We start from the raw sequence: 14,775 nt of genomic DNA, 5'->3' as shown, positions 1-14,775 counted from the left end.
CTGAGTCGTGAAAAAATTAAAATCTTATTTTTCGAGATAGAAAATAACATAAAAAGGTATTAATGATTCATTTGACAAGTTTTTGAAAAGTTCGAAGCATTGAAGAAGCTTTTTTTTAAAGTATTCGAATAATTTTTTGAAATTACTTCGTTCATTTGAAAAAAAATTTATAGGGAACCCACATATTTTACAAGAAACATAAACAAACGCAGAATTCATGTTAAAGGGGACCTTGTACTTACTAACACCCTAGACACAAAATATTTCATTTTCACATTTATACGGTTATACTCCATTCAAAGATTCAATATTCCATGTGTTTCCCTCTATAAATCAAGGCAAAAGCCGTCTCTTGAATTCACAATATAACTCCTCACCTTCTCCCCCTAACCCAACCCTACCCGTCACTGTGAATGTGTCATATACGTACAGTATTTACAAACAAAAAAAACCATTGAAATATGAAGGATATTTGGACAACAATGGCATCCATGATGGGTGTGTGGGCATTCTGCCAAAGCATTCTCCACATTGTTTTCCCACCTGACTTCCGCTTCGCCTCTCTCAAGTTCCTCCACCGCCTCTTCCAATGGTTCTCCGCCTACATCTACTACGACATCACCGAAATCGACGGTGTCAACACCAATGAGCTCTACAACGCCGTGCAACTCTACCTCAGCGCCTCCGCTTCCGTTTCCGGCACACGTCTCAGCCTCACGCGCGGCCTCAATTCTAGCTCCATCACCTTTGGCCTTTCTAACAACGACCGCCTTGTGGACTCATACAAAGGCGCAGCTGTTGAATGGGAGCATATTGTCACTCAAAGACAGTCCCAATCATTTTCTTGGCGGCCATTGCCCGAGGAGAGAAGAGGGTTCACTCTCAGAGTGAAGAAAAAAAATAAACAGGTGATATTGGACTCTTACTTGGATTTTGTTATGGAAAAAGCTAATGAAATTCGCAGAAAAAACCAGGACAGGTTGCTTTATACAAATTCACGTGGGGGTTCTTTGGATGCAAGAGGCCACCCTTGGGAATCTGTTCCCTTTAAGCATCCCAGTACATTTGAAACTTTGGCAATTGATCCTGTGAAAAAGGCAGAAATTATGGCTGATCTTGTGGATTTTGCGAATGGAGAGTCTTTTTATAGGAGAACTGGAAGGGCCTGGAAAAGAGGATATTTGCTGTATGGTCCTCCAGGGACTGGAAAATCTAGCATGATTGCTGCCATGGCTAATTTTCTTGGATATGATATTTATGATCTTGAATTGACTGAAGTGAATACAAATTCTGAGTTAAGGAAGTTACTCATGAAAACCAGCTCGAAATCGATCATTGTCATTGAGGACATAGATTGTTCTATCAATCTGGCTAACCGGAACACCACCGGTAGTGGTGCAAATTCGGGTGGTCAAAGAAATAACTATGATGCTGCATCTAATGGGATTGAGGATGATGGAAATTCAATAACACTTTCAGGGTTGTTGAATTTCACTGATGGATTATGGTCTTGCTGTGGGAGTGAAAAGATTTTTCTGTTCACTACAAATCATATTGAAAAACTTGATCCTGCATTGTTAAGAAGTGGAAGAATGGACATGCACATTCATATGAGTTATTGTTCATTCCCTGCACTGAAAATTCTGCTCAAAAATTACCTGGGATTTCAAGAAGATGAATTGCAGAAAGAACTCCTGGAAGAATTGGAGTGTGTAATTGATGAGGCAGAAATGACTCCTGCAGATATCAGTGAAGTTTTAATCAAGAAGAGGAGGGACAAAAATAATGCTGTTAGGGAATTATTGGTGGAATTGAAGAATAGGGTTGGAAGAAAGAGAGGGAAATCTAGAGAGAGAAATGGAGATGAGATTGAAGATGAAGAACAGGAGAAGAGGGCTTTGGACAGTCCAAAAGATGGCTGTGATCAGTTGCCAGAAACTTGCAACAAGAAAAATGAAGGGGAAAATGGATGTGATGACAGCGATAATATCGATGAGTATGACTAAATAGTGGAAAGAGAGATGTGATAGTGTCCAACGTTGCCTTCCCTGTGGTCGAACTATCCCATACGGACATAAACCAAATCTTCGAGTATTAAGTTCAAGCTTCTTCGAAATGTTTAGTAGTTAGAAAGTATTATGTTATCTCATCTAGCACAATATTTGCTTCTTACATTAGATTGTTTGCGTGTGATTTGTTTGGCTTATTTTTTGCAATATAATTTCTTCCCAGATGTGAATCTATTTATTTTTTCCTTAATGTCATGACACATATATCCTCTCATTCTACATTTGTCTCCTTAGAGATAGAACGTATTGAGTTTTTTTTTCCCCTTAGTATTCATTTATTTGATATGAAATTGCTCCTATTGCACATGAATTTTTAATTCTTGATTCGAAGCGATGAGCATTTAGAAGTGGCATTAAAGTGAAAAGGGCACAACCAGCCTTGCTTTCTGGGCTCCTTGACACGGGGCATAGAGCTACACGAACGGGGCTGTTGCGAGCCTTTATGCAAGAGGGTGCATCAATTTAATGAACCATACTACATGTATAGTTATTATGGTTGACAATTTTTGTTAAAAATTACGAGTTGACAAAATCTACACCATTCATTTCAAAAATTGTTTTTTAAATCAACCAAACAGATTTCGACAAAACGTGCATTGTCAACAAAAATTGTCAACTATTATTGTACAAATAATTTTATTCCAATTTAATTGCAAAAAAGGGGAGAAGGGAGGAGGGGGACCCGGACGGGGGTTTACAATTTGACAATTGACAGATTATTGAAGTATTAAGCATATCAAGAGTTGGGATCAAAATTTAAATAATGGTATTGAGAAATGACGCTTGACAGACCAACTTCTTTCTGTCATTTCAAGTTGGAAACTATGAAGAGTTTGCATGTGATATTTAAAAACAAAAATCAGAGTACAATTTTAAGCCCATATTCGTCCATCAAAACTCATTTTCAATCATATTCATATAATAAAATATTTTACACGTATATTTAATTTTTTTTTCCCTACTTGTTAACCATGCGTTTTCCAAAAACTCACTATTCCAAAAAATAATAATAATAATACTCTTTTTAACGTGAGACAAACATAGGCTTAGTAATGCGATTATTAGTTATCAGAAAAAGAAAAAAAATGTTAAAATACTGTAATTATATTCTGTAATTTTGTTCCATTCCGTACTTGATGGTAGTATGCAACATAGAATTATTAATGAATTTGAAGAAACAAAGGAGAAACAGCTGAAGAATCTGAAGATTTGTATGTTCGATAAAGAGGCATTTAGTGAAAAGTATAAAGCTATATTATAATGAAAAAAGATGACACTTTATTTGTTTTGATTTTCAAACTGAGTTGGAAAGGTAAAATTGCATTACACATTTTAGCCTAGAGTTGGATTAGTTGCGACCATCATTGATATTTTCCATGTAAAGTTGTAAACAAGCTTCGGTCTTGCTATAAATCTCGATTCAACTCAAAGTTGAGAACAAAAATAAGTGATTAAACCTAAGATTTTATTACGCAATATTATTGATTCTGAAGATATAATATTGTCGATAAATATAAAATATGAACACTTACTTTGTGATGCTATGTTAGTGTTGGACGTCAACACTTTTTGAACATTTCCGGATACATGTCTAACACACCGTGTTAAGTGCCCTACTTTGAATATTATTAAAATTTCGCCACTTAAGGGATATTTACTCGAGACAACGAAGACCCCAACACATTTAGGATCACGAGGGTCCATTTGGTGTAGACTTCTTATTAAAAAGCTTACGTTCTAAAAGGAATGTTGATTTTATTAAATTTTTGAATAAATAGCTGCAAAAAATTTAAACATGTGATTTCTTTCGCAGTTTCATCTCACACATCTTTTTTGAACTACCGGTTGCTCAGTCATTGATAAATTAGCGAAATTCATCCAAACAAGGAGTTTCATCCATTAATTCGTTAATCAATGAGTTTGACCGTAGTATCCAAAGATTCGCGAAAACTAGTCAATATTTTAATATTCTTAGTTAAATTATTAAAAATGAAAAATTCAAGGAAAAAAATACAAACATAAGAAATTCAATATATATTTAGATATGAATGATTTAATAAACACTGGTAGTTATCTTATGTTAAATATCAGTAACGTATCATATAAATTCATTGGTAGATTTTAACCTTAATTAAAATGTTAAGGCCTGCATATACATATCTATATAGACACACACACACACACACAATAGGTGAAGTGTTGATACATCTCTTGAATCTAAATGGGTTGTACTTTTTTCTTGAATTTCTATCTTGATTCTTTCTTGTTTATAGATTCCTAATGGATTTTTTTTTAAATAAATAAATAAATGAAGTGACCATTGATTTGAGCCTGATTCTCAAAATTTTCAACATAGGAACAACTTCTTTATGGAACTTCAAAAATTGAATTGGAAATTGATTTGCTTGTGTAAAGGTAAGAGAATAAATTATATGCCTATTCCTTGGAGCATATGGTCAAAACCAAGAACTCAATTCTTTTGCTTTAATCTTTGAACAATTAAAAGAAAAAATTCCATAAAATGTACATTCAATGTTTCATAATGAAATATCCTTGATTACTAAGAGCATCTTCAAGAAATTCTCCATTTTTAAATAATATATTTTATCATTTGAAGAACATCTATAAATTTAGAGAGTTAAAATTCTGAAATACTTTGACAAACTATTTATATCCAACACTTAATTTTACTACTCACAAAAAATATTTATTATTTTTCTCTATTTTTTATTTTAACTAACATTTCTTTAAAATATATTATTATTTTTCTACATTGCAAATTGAAATATTTTGAATGCATTTAATTATAAATAAATAAAAAAGTGAATTTGTCTCTCCACTCTCTAAATTAAAATATTAATCTAAAGAGTTTCTTGGAACGTGATTTTAAAGGTTGACTCTTTAAAATAGAAAGGATCTCATGTTTAAAAAAATCTTTTGGAGATGTTCTAAATCCCAGTTTGAAACGCATATTTTAATCAGTCACACATTTTTTCAATAAATTAATTTCACACAGACAAATAACTTTTCTCTACTTTTTAATCACATTTTTTTTTAAGTTACTTTTCCCGAAATCTATTTGAAAAAATCATCATCAAAACAAGGTTCTAAATTACTACCTAAAGCTAAAATCAAAAATTTTCTTTGAACTGTCATTGCTTCATGCATACAGAAGGAAATATCAACATAAGTTTTGTGGCTCAAACTGGCAATCTCTACACGAAAAAAAAATAATTCAGGAATTTGTTGACAGGACATGTTGACAACATGATATGTAAGGTTTTAAACGAGTCAATCCTTCGATAAATTTCACCTGCGCAAATGAAAGATAATTTTGGGTTAGGGTTATGAACCTATAATCTGATAATCGAATCGAGTCGAGTCCTCAGTTTGGATTGCAGGCTGCAACTCACCTGCATGAAGCTGAAATCGCCACTTTTCTTTTGCTTCACTTCCGAGGAAGGCGGTTTACCAATGGGACAATGGGGAATCATAAAAATAGTTCTTTGATTGAGAGAGTACGATTCCTATCATACATTACTCCATTGCATGCATTATTCTTGCATAAGTTGAGGAGAATCAATGGCAACTAGTTGTTCCTTTAGTCAAAAGAGAGTGATCAAGATCAACTCAACAAAGGCCATGAATTGCCAACCATTATATGAGAATCTTGGACTGAATTTGCAATAAAAATGCATAAACTCTGTCCAATGAGTTACATGAAAACTGAAGCTAGATTCCATACCATATGTATAAAGAATTGGGATTCCTTTCCCAATAATTTATCATCAAATTGGAGGAACTATACGTTTGTGTTAGCTCAAATAATAGGAGTAATGAAGTTCACGTGTGGGCCTTTAGGTGAGATTTTAGATTTTTTCGAAAAAGAAAATTCTATAGAAAGTCGTTGGCCCACTGGAGGTGATAATTAGGTACAAACTGGAGAATTCCTTGTAAATCCCCATTCTGGGGTAGTTCTATCTTAGGGGTGGAGTTCAGCTTCATTCTGCACCACCACACCACTTGCTCAAATTCTAACTGGTGGATCACGCCAGACCATGAAAATACTTTATGCTCGACACATGGCCTAGAACTCATTGAGCCTAAAACGAGCCCCGTATGATCTGAAAAAGTCGCCAGCCAAGTTCAATTTACCCAAACCATTAATCTGGGGATAGGAATGCTATAAGTAAACTTGAAAGCCGTGAGTTTCGTCTCTGCACAAAGGTTTCTGAGACAATACATTTCCTTCCTTGCAAAAACCCCAAATGAAAAATAAACTGTAATCTAGGGAAACTGTAAGAAATTGCAGGACTCGCAAGATAAAAATAAAAATTACTGTCACCATTGCACGACTTTTTGAGTGAAAAATGAAATGGATTGGACCAGTGAAATTGGGATATGTTTCAGTAAATTACTTTTTCAGAATGGATGACCTCTTCTTGTAATAATCTCACTTGCAACCATCTGCTGTAAATTGGTTCCGAAAACAAAAGGCTACTAATATAGCCCAACTGGGAATATGCATCAATGTCTGAACTTTGTTGACAGGACATGTTGACAACATGATATGTAAGGTTTTAAACGAGTCAATCCTTCGATAAATTTCACCTGCGCAAATGAAAGATAATTTTGGGTTAGGGTTATGAACCTATAATCTGATAATCGAATCGAGTCGAGTCCTCAGTTTGGATTGCAGGCTGCAACTCACCTGCATGAAGCTGAAATCGCCACTTTTCTTTTGCTTCACTTCCGAGGAAGGCGGTTTACCAATGGGACAATGGGGAATCATAAAAATAGTTCTTTGATTGAGAGAGTACGATTCCTATCATACATTACTCCATTGCATGCATTATTCTTGCATAAGTTGAGGAGAATCAATGGCAACTAGTTGTTCCTTTAGTCAAAAGAGAGTGATCAAGATCAACTCAACAAAGGCCATGAATTGCCAACCATTATATGAGAATCTTGGACTGAATTTGCAATAAAAATGCATAAACTCTGTCCAATGAGTTACATGAAAACTGAAGCTAGATTCCATACCATATGTATAAAGAATTGGGATTCCTTTCCCAATAATTTATCATCAAATTGGAGGAACTATACGTTTGTGTTAGCTCAAATAATAGGAGTAATGAAGTTCACGTGTGGGCCTTTAGGTGAGATTTTAGATTTTTTCGAAAAAGAAAATTCTATAGAAAGTCGTTGGCCCACTGGAGGTGATAATTAGGTACAAACTGGAGAATTCCTTGTAAATCCCCATTCTGGGGTAGTTCTATCTTAGGGGTGGAGTTCAGCTTCATTCTGCACCACCACACCACTTGCTCAAATTCTAACTGGTGGATCACGCCAGACCATGAAAATACTTTATGCTCGACACATGGCCTAGAACTCATTGAGCCTAAAACGAGCCCCGTATGATCTGAAAAAGTCGCCAGCCAAGTTCAATTTACCCAAACCATTAATCTGGGGATAGGAATGCTATAAGTAAACTTGAAAGCCGTGAGTTTCGTCTCTGCACAAAGGTTTCTGAGACAATACATTTCCTTCCTTGCAAAAACCCCAAATGAAAAATAAACTGTAATCTAGGGAAACTGTAAGAAATTGCAGGACTCGCAAGATAAAAATAAAAATTACTGTCACCATTGCACGACTTTTTGAGTGAAAAATGAAATGGATTGGACCAGTGAAATTGGGATATGTTTCGGTAAATTACTTTTTCAGAATGGATGACCTCTTCTTGTAATAATCTCACTTGCAACCATCTGCTGTAAATTGGTTCCGAAAACAAAAGGCTACTAATATAGCCCAACTGGTAATATGCATCAATGTCTGAACTCTATTCAGAAATGCATGAATTGATCTTAAAAATGGCCACGAGTTTAGAGAATGAGTCATAAAATCCCTCTCAATGGACTCTGATAATAGCGACAAACTGAACAGCTGCAAAATAACAACAAAGGTTCAGCAAGAATATTAATTTGTCAAGGAAACTCTTTAAACAATTCAAACAGTAATATAACCTTCCAGATTGCTGCACTTTTCTCCTGAAAAGGCTACGGAGAATGTGATAATAGAGAAACTAGGGAGGGTTGTGGTAGGTAGTCAGCCAAGTAACAACAAAATTTATCAAATCTTATATCACAAATCAAACTTAGGCCATGAACAGATGTACAATAATTCAGGATAGCATAATTTGAGGAAAACCAAAAATTTCATGGCTTGTGTTAAATAAAACTTAGGAAAGAAGCCAGAGTCGGTCAATGGATGTATGTAAAATTTCATGGCTTTTAATCCATTTAACTTGGGAATTTGCATGTATCGTACCCCATCAAGGAAGCTTACGACATATCCACATAAATAAGAAAATGTCATCATCCTTTGTCTATCATCTAGTATCAACTCCCAATTTCAAAGTTAAGTCTTCTTTAGCTAGGAAATGAAAAATCATATTCACTGAAAAGTTTTCTCTTGCGAAGTTCGTGTATTAAGTTCACTAGAATACATTTCGTCTTCCTATCTAGTTCATTCACTAGGCTATTGCACTGCAGTTTCAAAAAAACTGAAAATGCGTCAATGTTACTCTTTGCCTACAGGGCATGTTGACGTTATTCAGAAACCATGAGCCAAAATACTAGTGATTGCTCAATGTCAATTAGACAACACTAAGGATTGTCGTTGTGCCTTATTTGATTCCCTTAATATGCGAAGAGATAATCTCATGCAGCTTGGTTTGACAAAATTCCACCCATTTATGGGGCTTAGATTCAGAATCTATAGTATTATTATGTTTGCATTTACTTTTGCTAATCTTAAAAAAAATCCCTTAGAGCATCTCAAATGGTTGTGTAAAATTGAGCATAACTTGGCATCTTCAAAACTACTTTTAACATCCCCATTTACATCTCGGTGAATTTAAATTCAAATTCTGCTCCAACGGGAAAAAAAAATTGCGTACAAGTGGGTTATTATCTTTTTGTCTCGTGGGTCCCACGGGTAAATGTAGAAAAAGATGTAATTTTACATTTTTTTTTTAGATTTCCAGCCATAAAATCTACCTTGTAATTTTTTTGCAAATCTCCATTGGAGAGGTTTCTTGTCACTTTAGAAATCTAAGTCACAATTTAGATCCAATTTAGAGTAACAATGGAGATGCTTTTAGAACCTAGATTGCAATATGATCCACCAGCAAATTTTGTACTCATATGGGACCCAGCTCATGATCATATCGTACCCATCGATGACAATTAGTTATGTTTTCAGCTCAACACTCGTCTAGGGTACCTATGTTTTATGAATTTCTGATAATCTTATTGCATTGGCAGCCAAAAGCTGTGATACTGGGACTCTGTAATCCGGTCGAAGTACCTGTGTCGACCCGACACGACACAGGTACAGGTATGAAATATGGAACGGACAAGACACTTTTCAACCGAACACGGAAGGATGGAGAAAGGTGGAGGCTAGGTTTTCCCTTCCTCTTCTTTCTTTTTTTTTTTTCTCTCTCTCTCCATTTTCTTGTTTCTCAGTTCTGCTCTTCGGAGGAAAGGAGGAGGTCCGACAATGTCGTAACCCAAGAAGAGGAGGTCTCAGTAGGTAGAGCGGCCGTAGCAGAGAGAAGGAAGAGAATCGAAGAGAGAGAAAGTGAATGAAAAACAATGACCTTTTAAGTTAATAACTGGGCTTTTATGGGGCTTCTAGGTTAATAATTAACTTTTACTTCTTTGCATGTTTATGATTTTGTTTGGCCCATTTATTTTTTATTTATTGAAATAATTATTAAAAACAATTAAAATATGTTTAAAAACACTCTTAAACTTAATATTAATTTTTGTAAGTATAAATTTATAACAATAACTTATTATTTTAGTAAAATTTTAGATAGTTTTAAGTGACATGTTCTATCTTTTAACAATTTGTCACTTAATTATTATTTCACTTTTTCATTGAAAAGTTTTCTCTTGCGAAGTTCGTGTATTAAGTTCACTAGAATACATTTCGTCTTCCTATCTAGTTCATTCACTAGGCTATTGCACTGCAGTTTCAAAAAAACTGAAAATGCGTCAATGTTACTCTTTGCCTACAGGGCATGTTGACGTTATTCAGAAACCATGAGCCAAAATACTAGTGATTGCTCAATGTCAATTAGACAACACTAAGGATTGTCGTTGTGCCTTATTTGATTCCCTTAATATGCGAAGAGATAATCTCATGCAGCTTGGTTTGACAAAATTCCACCCATTTATGGGGCTTAGATTCAGAATCTATAGTATTATTATGTTTGCATTTACTTTTGCTAATCTTAAAAAAAATCCCTTAGAGCATCTCAAATGGTTGTGTAAAATTGAGCATAACTTGGCATCTTCAAAACTACTTTTAACATCCCCATTTACATCTCGGTGAATTTAAATTCAAATTCTGCTCCAACGGGAAAAAAAAATTGCGTACAAGTGGGTTATTATCTTTTTGTCTCGTGGGTCCCACGGGTAAATGTAGAAAAAGATGTAATTTTACATTTTTTTTTTAGATTTCCAGCCATAAAATCTACCTTGTAATTTTTTTGCAAATCTCCATTGGAGAGGTTTCTTGTCACTTTAGAAATCTAAGTCACAATTTAGATCCAATTTAGAGTAACAATGGAGATGCTTTTAGAACCTAGATTGCAATATGATCCACCAGCAAATTTTGTACTCATATGGGACCCAGCTCATGATCATATCGTACCCATCGATGACAATTAGTTATGTTTTCAGCTCAACACTCGTCTAGGGTACCTATGTTTTATGAATTTCTGATAATCTTATTGCATTGGCAGCCAAAAGCTGTGATACTGGGACTCTGTAATCCGGTCGAAGTACCTGTGTCGACCCGACACGACACAGGTACAGGTATGAAATATGGAACGGACAAGACACTTTTCAACCGAACACGGAAGGATGGAGAAAGGTGGAGGCTAGGTTTTCCCTTCCTCTTCTTTCTTTTTTTTTTTTCTCTCTCTCTCCATTTTCTTGTTTCTCAGTTCTGCTCTTCGGAGGAAAGGAGGAGGTCCGACAATGTCGTAACCCAAGAAGAGGAGGTCTCAGTAGGTAGAGCGGCCGTAGCAGAGAGAAGGAAGAGAATCGAAGAGAGAGAAAGTGAATGAAAAACAATGACCTTTTAAGTTAATAACTGGGCTTTTATGGGGCTTCTAGGTTAATAATTAACTTTTACTTCTTTGCATGTTTATGATTTTGTTTGGCCCATTTATTTTTTATTTATTGAAATAATTATTAAAAACAATTAAAATATGTTTAAAAACACTCTTAAACTTAATATTAATTTTTGTAAGTATAAATTTATAACAATAACTTATTATTTTAGTAAAATTTTAGATAGTTTTAAGTGACATGTTCTATCTTTTAACAATTTGTCACTTAATTATTATTTCACTTTTTACATATGAATTTTTGCAAGGGAAAAAAATTGAAGTTTGAAAGACATACCCGTGTTCTAAATTTGGATTATTATTAGCCATGTCCATGTATCCTATATGTTAGAAAATAAAAGATCCGATACTTAGATACGTATCCATACCCAATACTCGTACCCGAGTCCAAACATCATAGGCCAAAAGAGAAGAGTTTTGCAATGATCATCCATACAAGTAAACACAGTATGCTGATAGGCATCAGGACAATACTGTAAAACGTCTCTATAGTCATAATGTTGAGACCAAACTAATTTTATTACTATGAAAAGGTTATAACACAATTGAGGTGTAGTTACGAAAATTATTGTTTTGACTTAGTCATCCTTAGTGCAAGTAGCATGAGGTAAAGTGTGTACTGCATTAATAATTAATTAATTAATGGAGCATGTCAAAACCAAGATCTAGACATTGGCTAAAGAAATAGACATGATTCAAAAAACTAGTACACATATCTATGTTGTGTAGGCAATATGCAAAGTTTTCTTAAAAAGTCTAAAATTTTTCATCCTTTTAAATGTTTTTCTCTTAATGTAAATTGTATATATACATTGTATAACACAACGCATGCAATGTACAAATAATTATTATGTGGAGGCAAGTTCCTTAAGACGGGACCTAGAAAAATTATAGCTTACTACAATATGGAGTTTGCTGTTATTTATAATTGGCCCAAGTTGGAACCAGAATTTTTAATAACTGCCCTCACAAAACAGGACGCCTGCTTCAGAAGCAACTGTGCAAAAATTTGAAAATGGTAACCTATGTAGCAGTTTACATAGGTTCCACAACTCCCATGCACAGTTACAGCTGATGGCCTGTCTGGCTGTCTCACACATTGATCTCATTTCTTAAACAAAGTATCAAACAATCTCGATAAATGTCTTAAGTGATTATTAGTGCTAAAATAGCAAAACCCCAACACTTGTTGAATCTGCAAGTGCGCATGCAAATGTAAATACATGCATACGACTTCTCTCTGTGATCATTTGAACAATGATATTGATGCCCTTTTAAAAGTATGAAACTTTAAAATTCAACTAATTTTTTTATAATCAATAACAGGCAGAAAATTTACATCTTGGCTCCTTCAACCAGCAAGATGATTTGTCTTTCAAACTTGGTCCACATTGCAGTGGAAGAATTAGAGAATATAAATATACAATTAGAAGATTAGAAGTTGCTGAACAAAATAATAATCAAAATACACTTAGTCAAATTGACAATTTGTATGAATCTCAAATGATTCAAAACATAACACTTCGGTATGTAGTCCTTTAGAAACTTACCAGAATTTCTGCTTGTCTCCTAGCAATTCAATTTGTTAGCGTGAACAGAGGGAGTATCCGCCATCTAGTCCCAGTGTTTAAATAAAAAAATCAACCCTCATCTATCAACCCCAAAAATTCCTTCTCTTTTAATAACAAATTCACACGAGCAATCTGGCAAATGTGGCGCAAAAACAACCCGAATGAACCTCCTTGCCTGCATACTCCTAATTTCACCACCTTCCACATCAACTCTCTCTTCTTCTCTCCATAAAAACAACCTTATATTCACGCAATTTGCCCATGACAAACCCAAAGCCGGGCAAACTCTCCTCCCAGACGAGAACAAAAATCCCGAATTCCCAATCCTCAAATTACCCGAAGACTCAATCACATCCACTACCTGGTTAGTCACCACAACGGCCAGACCAAATTTTTGAGCTTGAGATTTTAATTTCGAGGCTATCTTAAAAAACATGCTCGATCTCCGTTTTAATTCAAGTGGGGTGTTATCAAACTCTGAACGGAATAATGCTGCTATAGAATCAATAACAATTAGCCTAATATTCAACCGGGAAACAATAGATTCTAGGCGGGACAAAAGGTCGAGCAGGTGGTCGGGTGAGTTGACGGGTTGAATAAAAATACGGTCCAAAGGATTATTAGGGATATGAGATTGATAAAATACCGAAAGTTGTTGCAGGCGGCGGAAGGGGAAGGGAAATTCAGAATGCAGGCAAAGGGATGAAGCAGAGAGGCCTCCTCGTGTAGCGGGGAGTTGGGCGGCGAGGAGGAGCTGGATGGAAAATTGAGTTTTCCCCACGCCGCTCTCGGCGGTGATTTCGGTTATGCTGCCGCAAGGAATACCTCCACGGAGGAGGCCGTCGAGAAGGGGGCAGTTAAGGGTGAGTTTTGGGGTTTGGGCGGGGAGTGGGTGGCGTAGAAGGTCTTCTGGTTTCATTTCGCCGAACTGAAAGTTTGGGATAGTGTTTGGTTTAATTTAAGTTAAAGTAAAATAATAAATATTAACCATAATTTTTATGGATCATACAACTTTTCGATCACACTTTTCAAAAACTTCTATAACAGTCTATTAAAAATTTTAGCCCTTGTTTGAGATCCATTTTTGTCCAAAAATAAATTTTTGAATAGTATGTTGATAAAAAATGTGTTGTTAGAAAAAAAAAATGGATTTATATGCAATATTATTTTATCGAAAAATGTATGTTTGAAGTGAAGTCAAATCACTATTCAAAAATGAATTTTGATGAAATATAGGACTCAAACAAGGGCTTAATTTTAATTTCCACTAAACACCCTCTAAACCTGATTTCGTGAAAGGCGCCAAATCTTTCCCTTTTCTTGCATTCAAGCAAAAAAATATGTACGTAAGTTAAAATAAGCCTTATTTACTCAAGAAGAGAAATGAAAAACGAAAAAGTATCTCATTAAATACCTTCAGATGAGAAAGTTAATTTCAATGCTACCGACGGCTGAGGAGATGGGATTGGAGATTTATAGTTATGTGACATTTCCGAATGGAAATATATAAAGATTATGTTATATCTCATCCTATTGAAGACGTAACAATGATGCAGTTTTCGAAATAGAGAGTTGTTGGCCACGATTGTAGCATTACATGTAATATCCCAAAATTTCATAGATTATAATTTAATTTATGTGTATTATATTTTAATATTTTGGAAGTTTAAGGACTAAAATATATATAAAATAAATTTCAATATTGTAGGATATTAAAATGTAGATATTGGCGAAGCGATGATAAATATATGAATATTGGGCTCGTTGGAAATATTGTAGTTAATCATGTATGTTAGGTTCGAGAAAGAGTTAATTTAGATTAGCAGAGCCCAAATTATCAAGGTTGAAAGATATAGCTTTAAACTTATATTTGTTTGAGCCACATTATTTTGGTAATAATGCATTCTTGAATAGTGTACTGATCGGAAAT

General features: G+C 34.7%; 2 protein-coding genes and 1 long non-coding RNA gene across 3 annotated transcripts in view; 1 reads left to right on the top strand and 2 right to left on the bottom strand.

Moving 5' to 3' along the window:
• The first annotated feature begins 317 nt into the window (after positions 1–317).
• Positions 318–2,303, top strand: LOC111390915 (AAA-ATPase At4g25835-like). Its single transcript, XM_023016036.1, has one exon. The coding sequence runs from the start codon at positions 462–464 to the stop codon at positions 2,004–2,006; it is 1,545 nt and encodes a 514-aa protein (XP_022871804.1). The 5' UTR covers positions 318–461; the 3' UTR covers positions 2,007–2,303.
• A 2,886-nt stretch (positions 2,304–5,189) lies between these two features.
• On the bottom strand, positions 5,190–6,601 carry LOC111390896. The gene is made up of 2 exons (XR_002702021.1): positions 5,483–6,601; positions 5,190–5,382 (listed from the first exon to the last, which is right to left on the bottom strand). It is a non-coding gene; the product is annotated as an uncharacterized LOC111390896 (long non-coding RNA).
• Positions 6,602–7,492: 891 nt separating this feature from the next.
• LOC111390912 (DNA repair protein XRCC3 homolog) overlaps positions 7,493–14,775 on the bottom strand; it is a 22,790-nt gene continuing 15,507 nt past the window's right edge. Inside the window, exons 2-3 of the mRNA XM_023016031.1 lie at positions 12,825–13,800; positions 7,493–8,012 (exon numbers count right to left, since the gene is read on the bottom strand). Of these exons, the coding sequence (XP_022871799.1) occupies positions 12,922–13,800 (879 nt within the window). The 3' untranslated portion in view covers positions 7,493–8,012; positions 12,825–12,921. The remainder of the gene's footprint in view (positions 8,013–12,824; positions 13,801–14,775) is intronic.

The sequence above is a fragment of the Olea europaea genome, unplaced genomic scaffold, assembly GCF_002742605.1.
Source record: "Olea europaea var. sylvestris unplaced genomic scaffold, O_europaea_v1 scaffold724, whole genome shotgun sequence".
Classification (NCBI taxonomy): domain Eukaryota; kingdom Viridiplantae; phylum Streptophyta; class Magnoliopsida; order Lamiales; family Oleaceae; genus Olea; species Olea europaea.
Note: the sequence above shows the minus strand (reverse complement) of the source record. Positions and strands in the feature narration are given on the sequence as shown.

Coding starts and splice junctions, on each gene's coding strand:
- LOC111390915 (XM_023016036.1), top strand. CDS start 462: ATGAAGGATATTTGGACAACAATGGCATCCATGATGGGTGTGTGGGCA.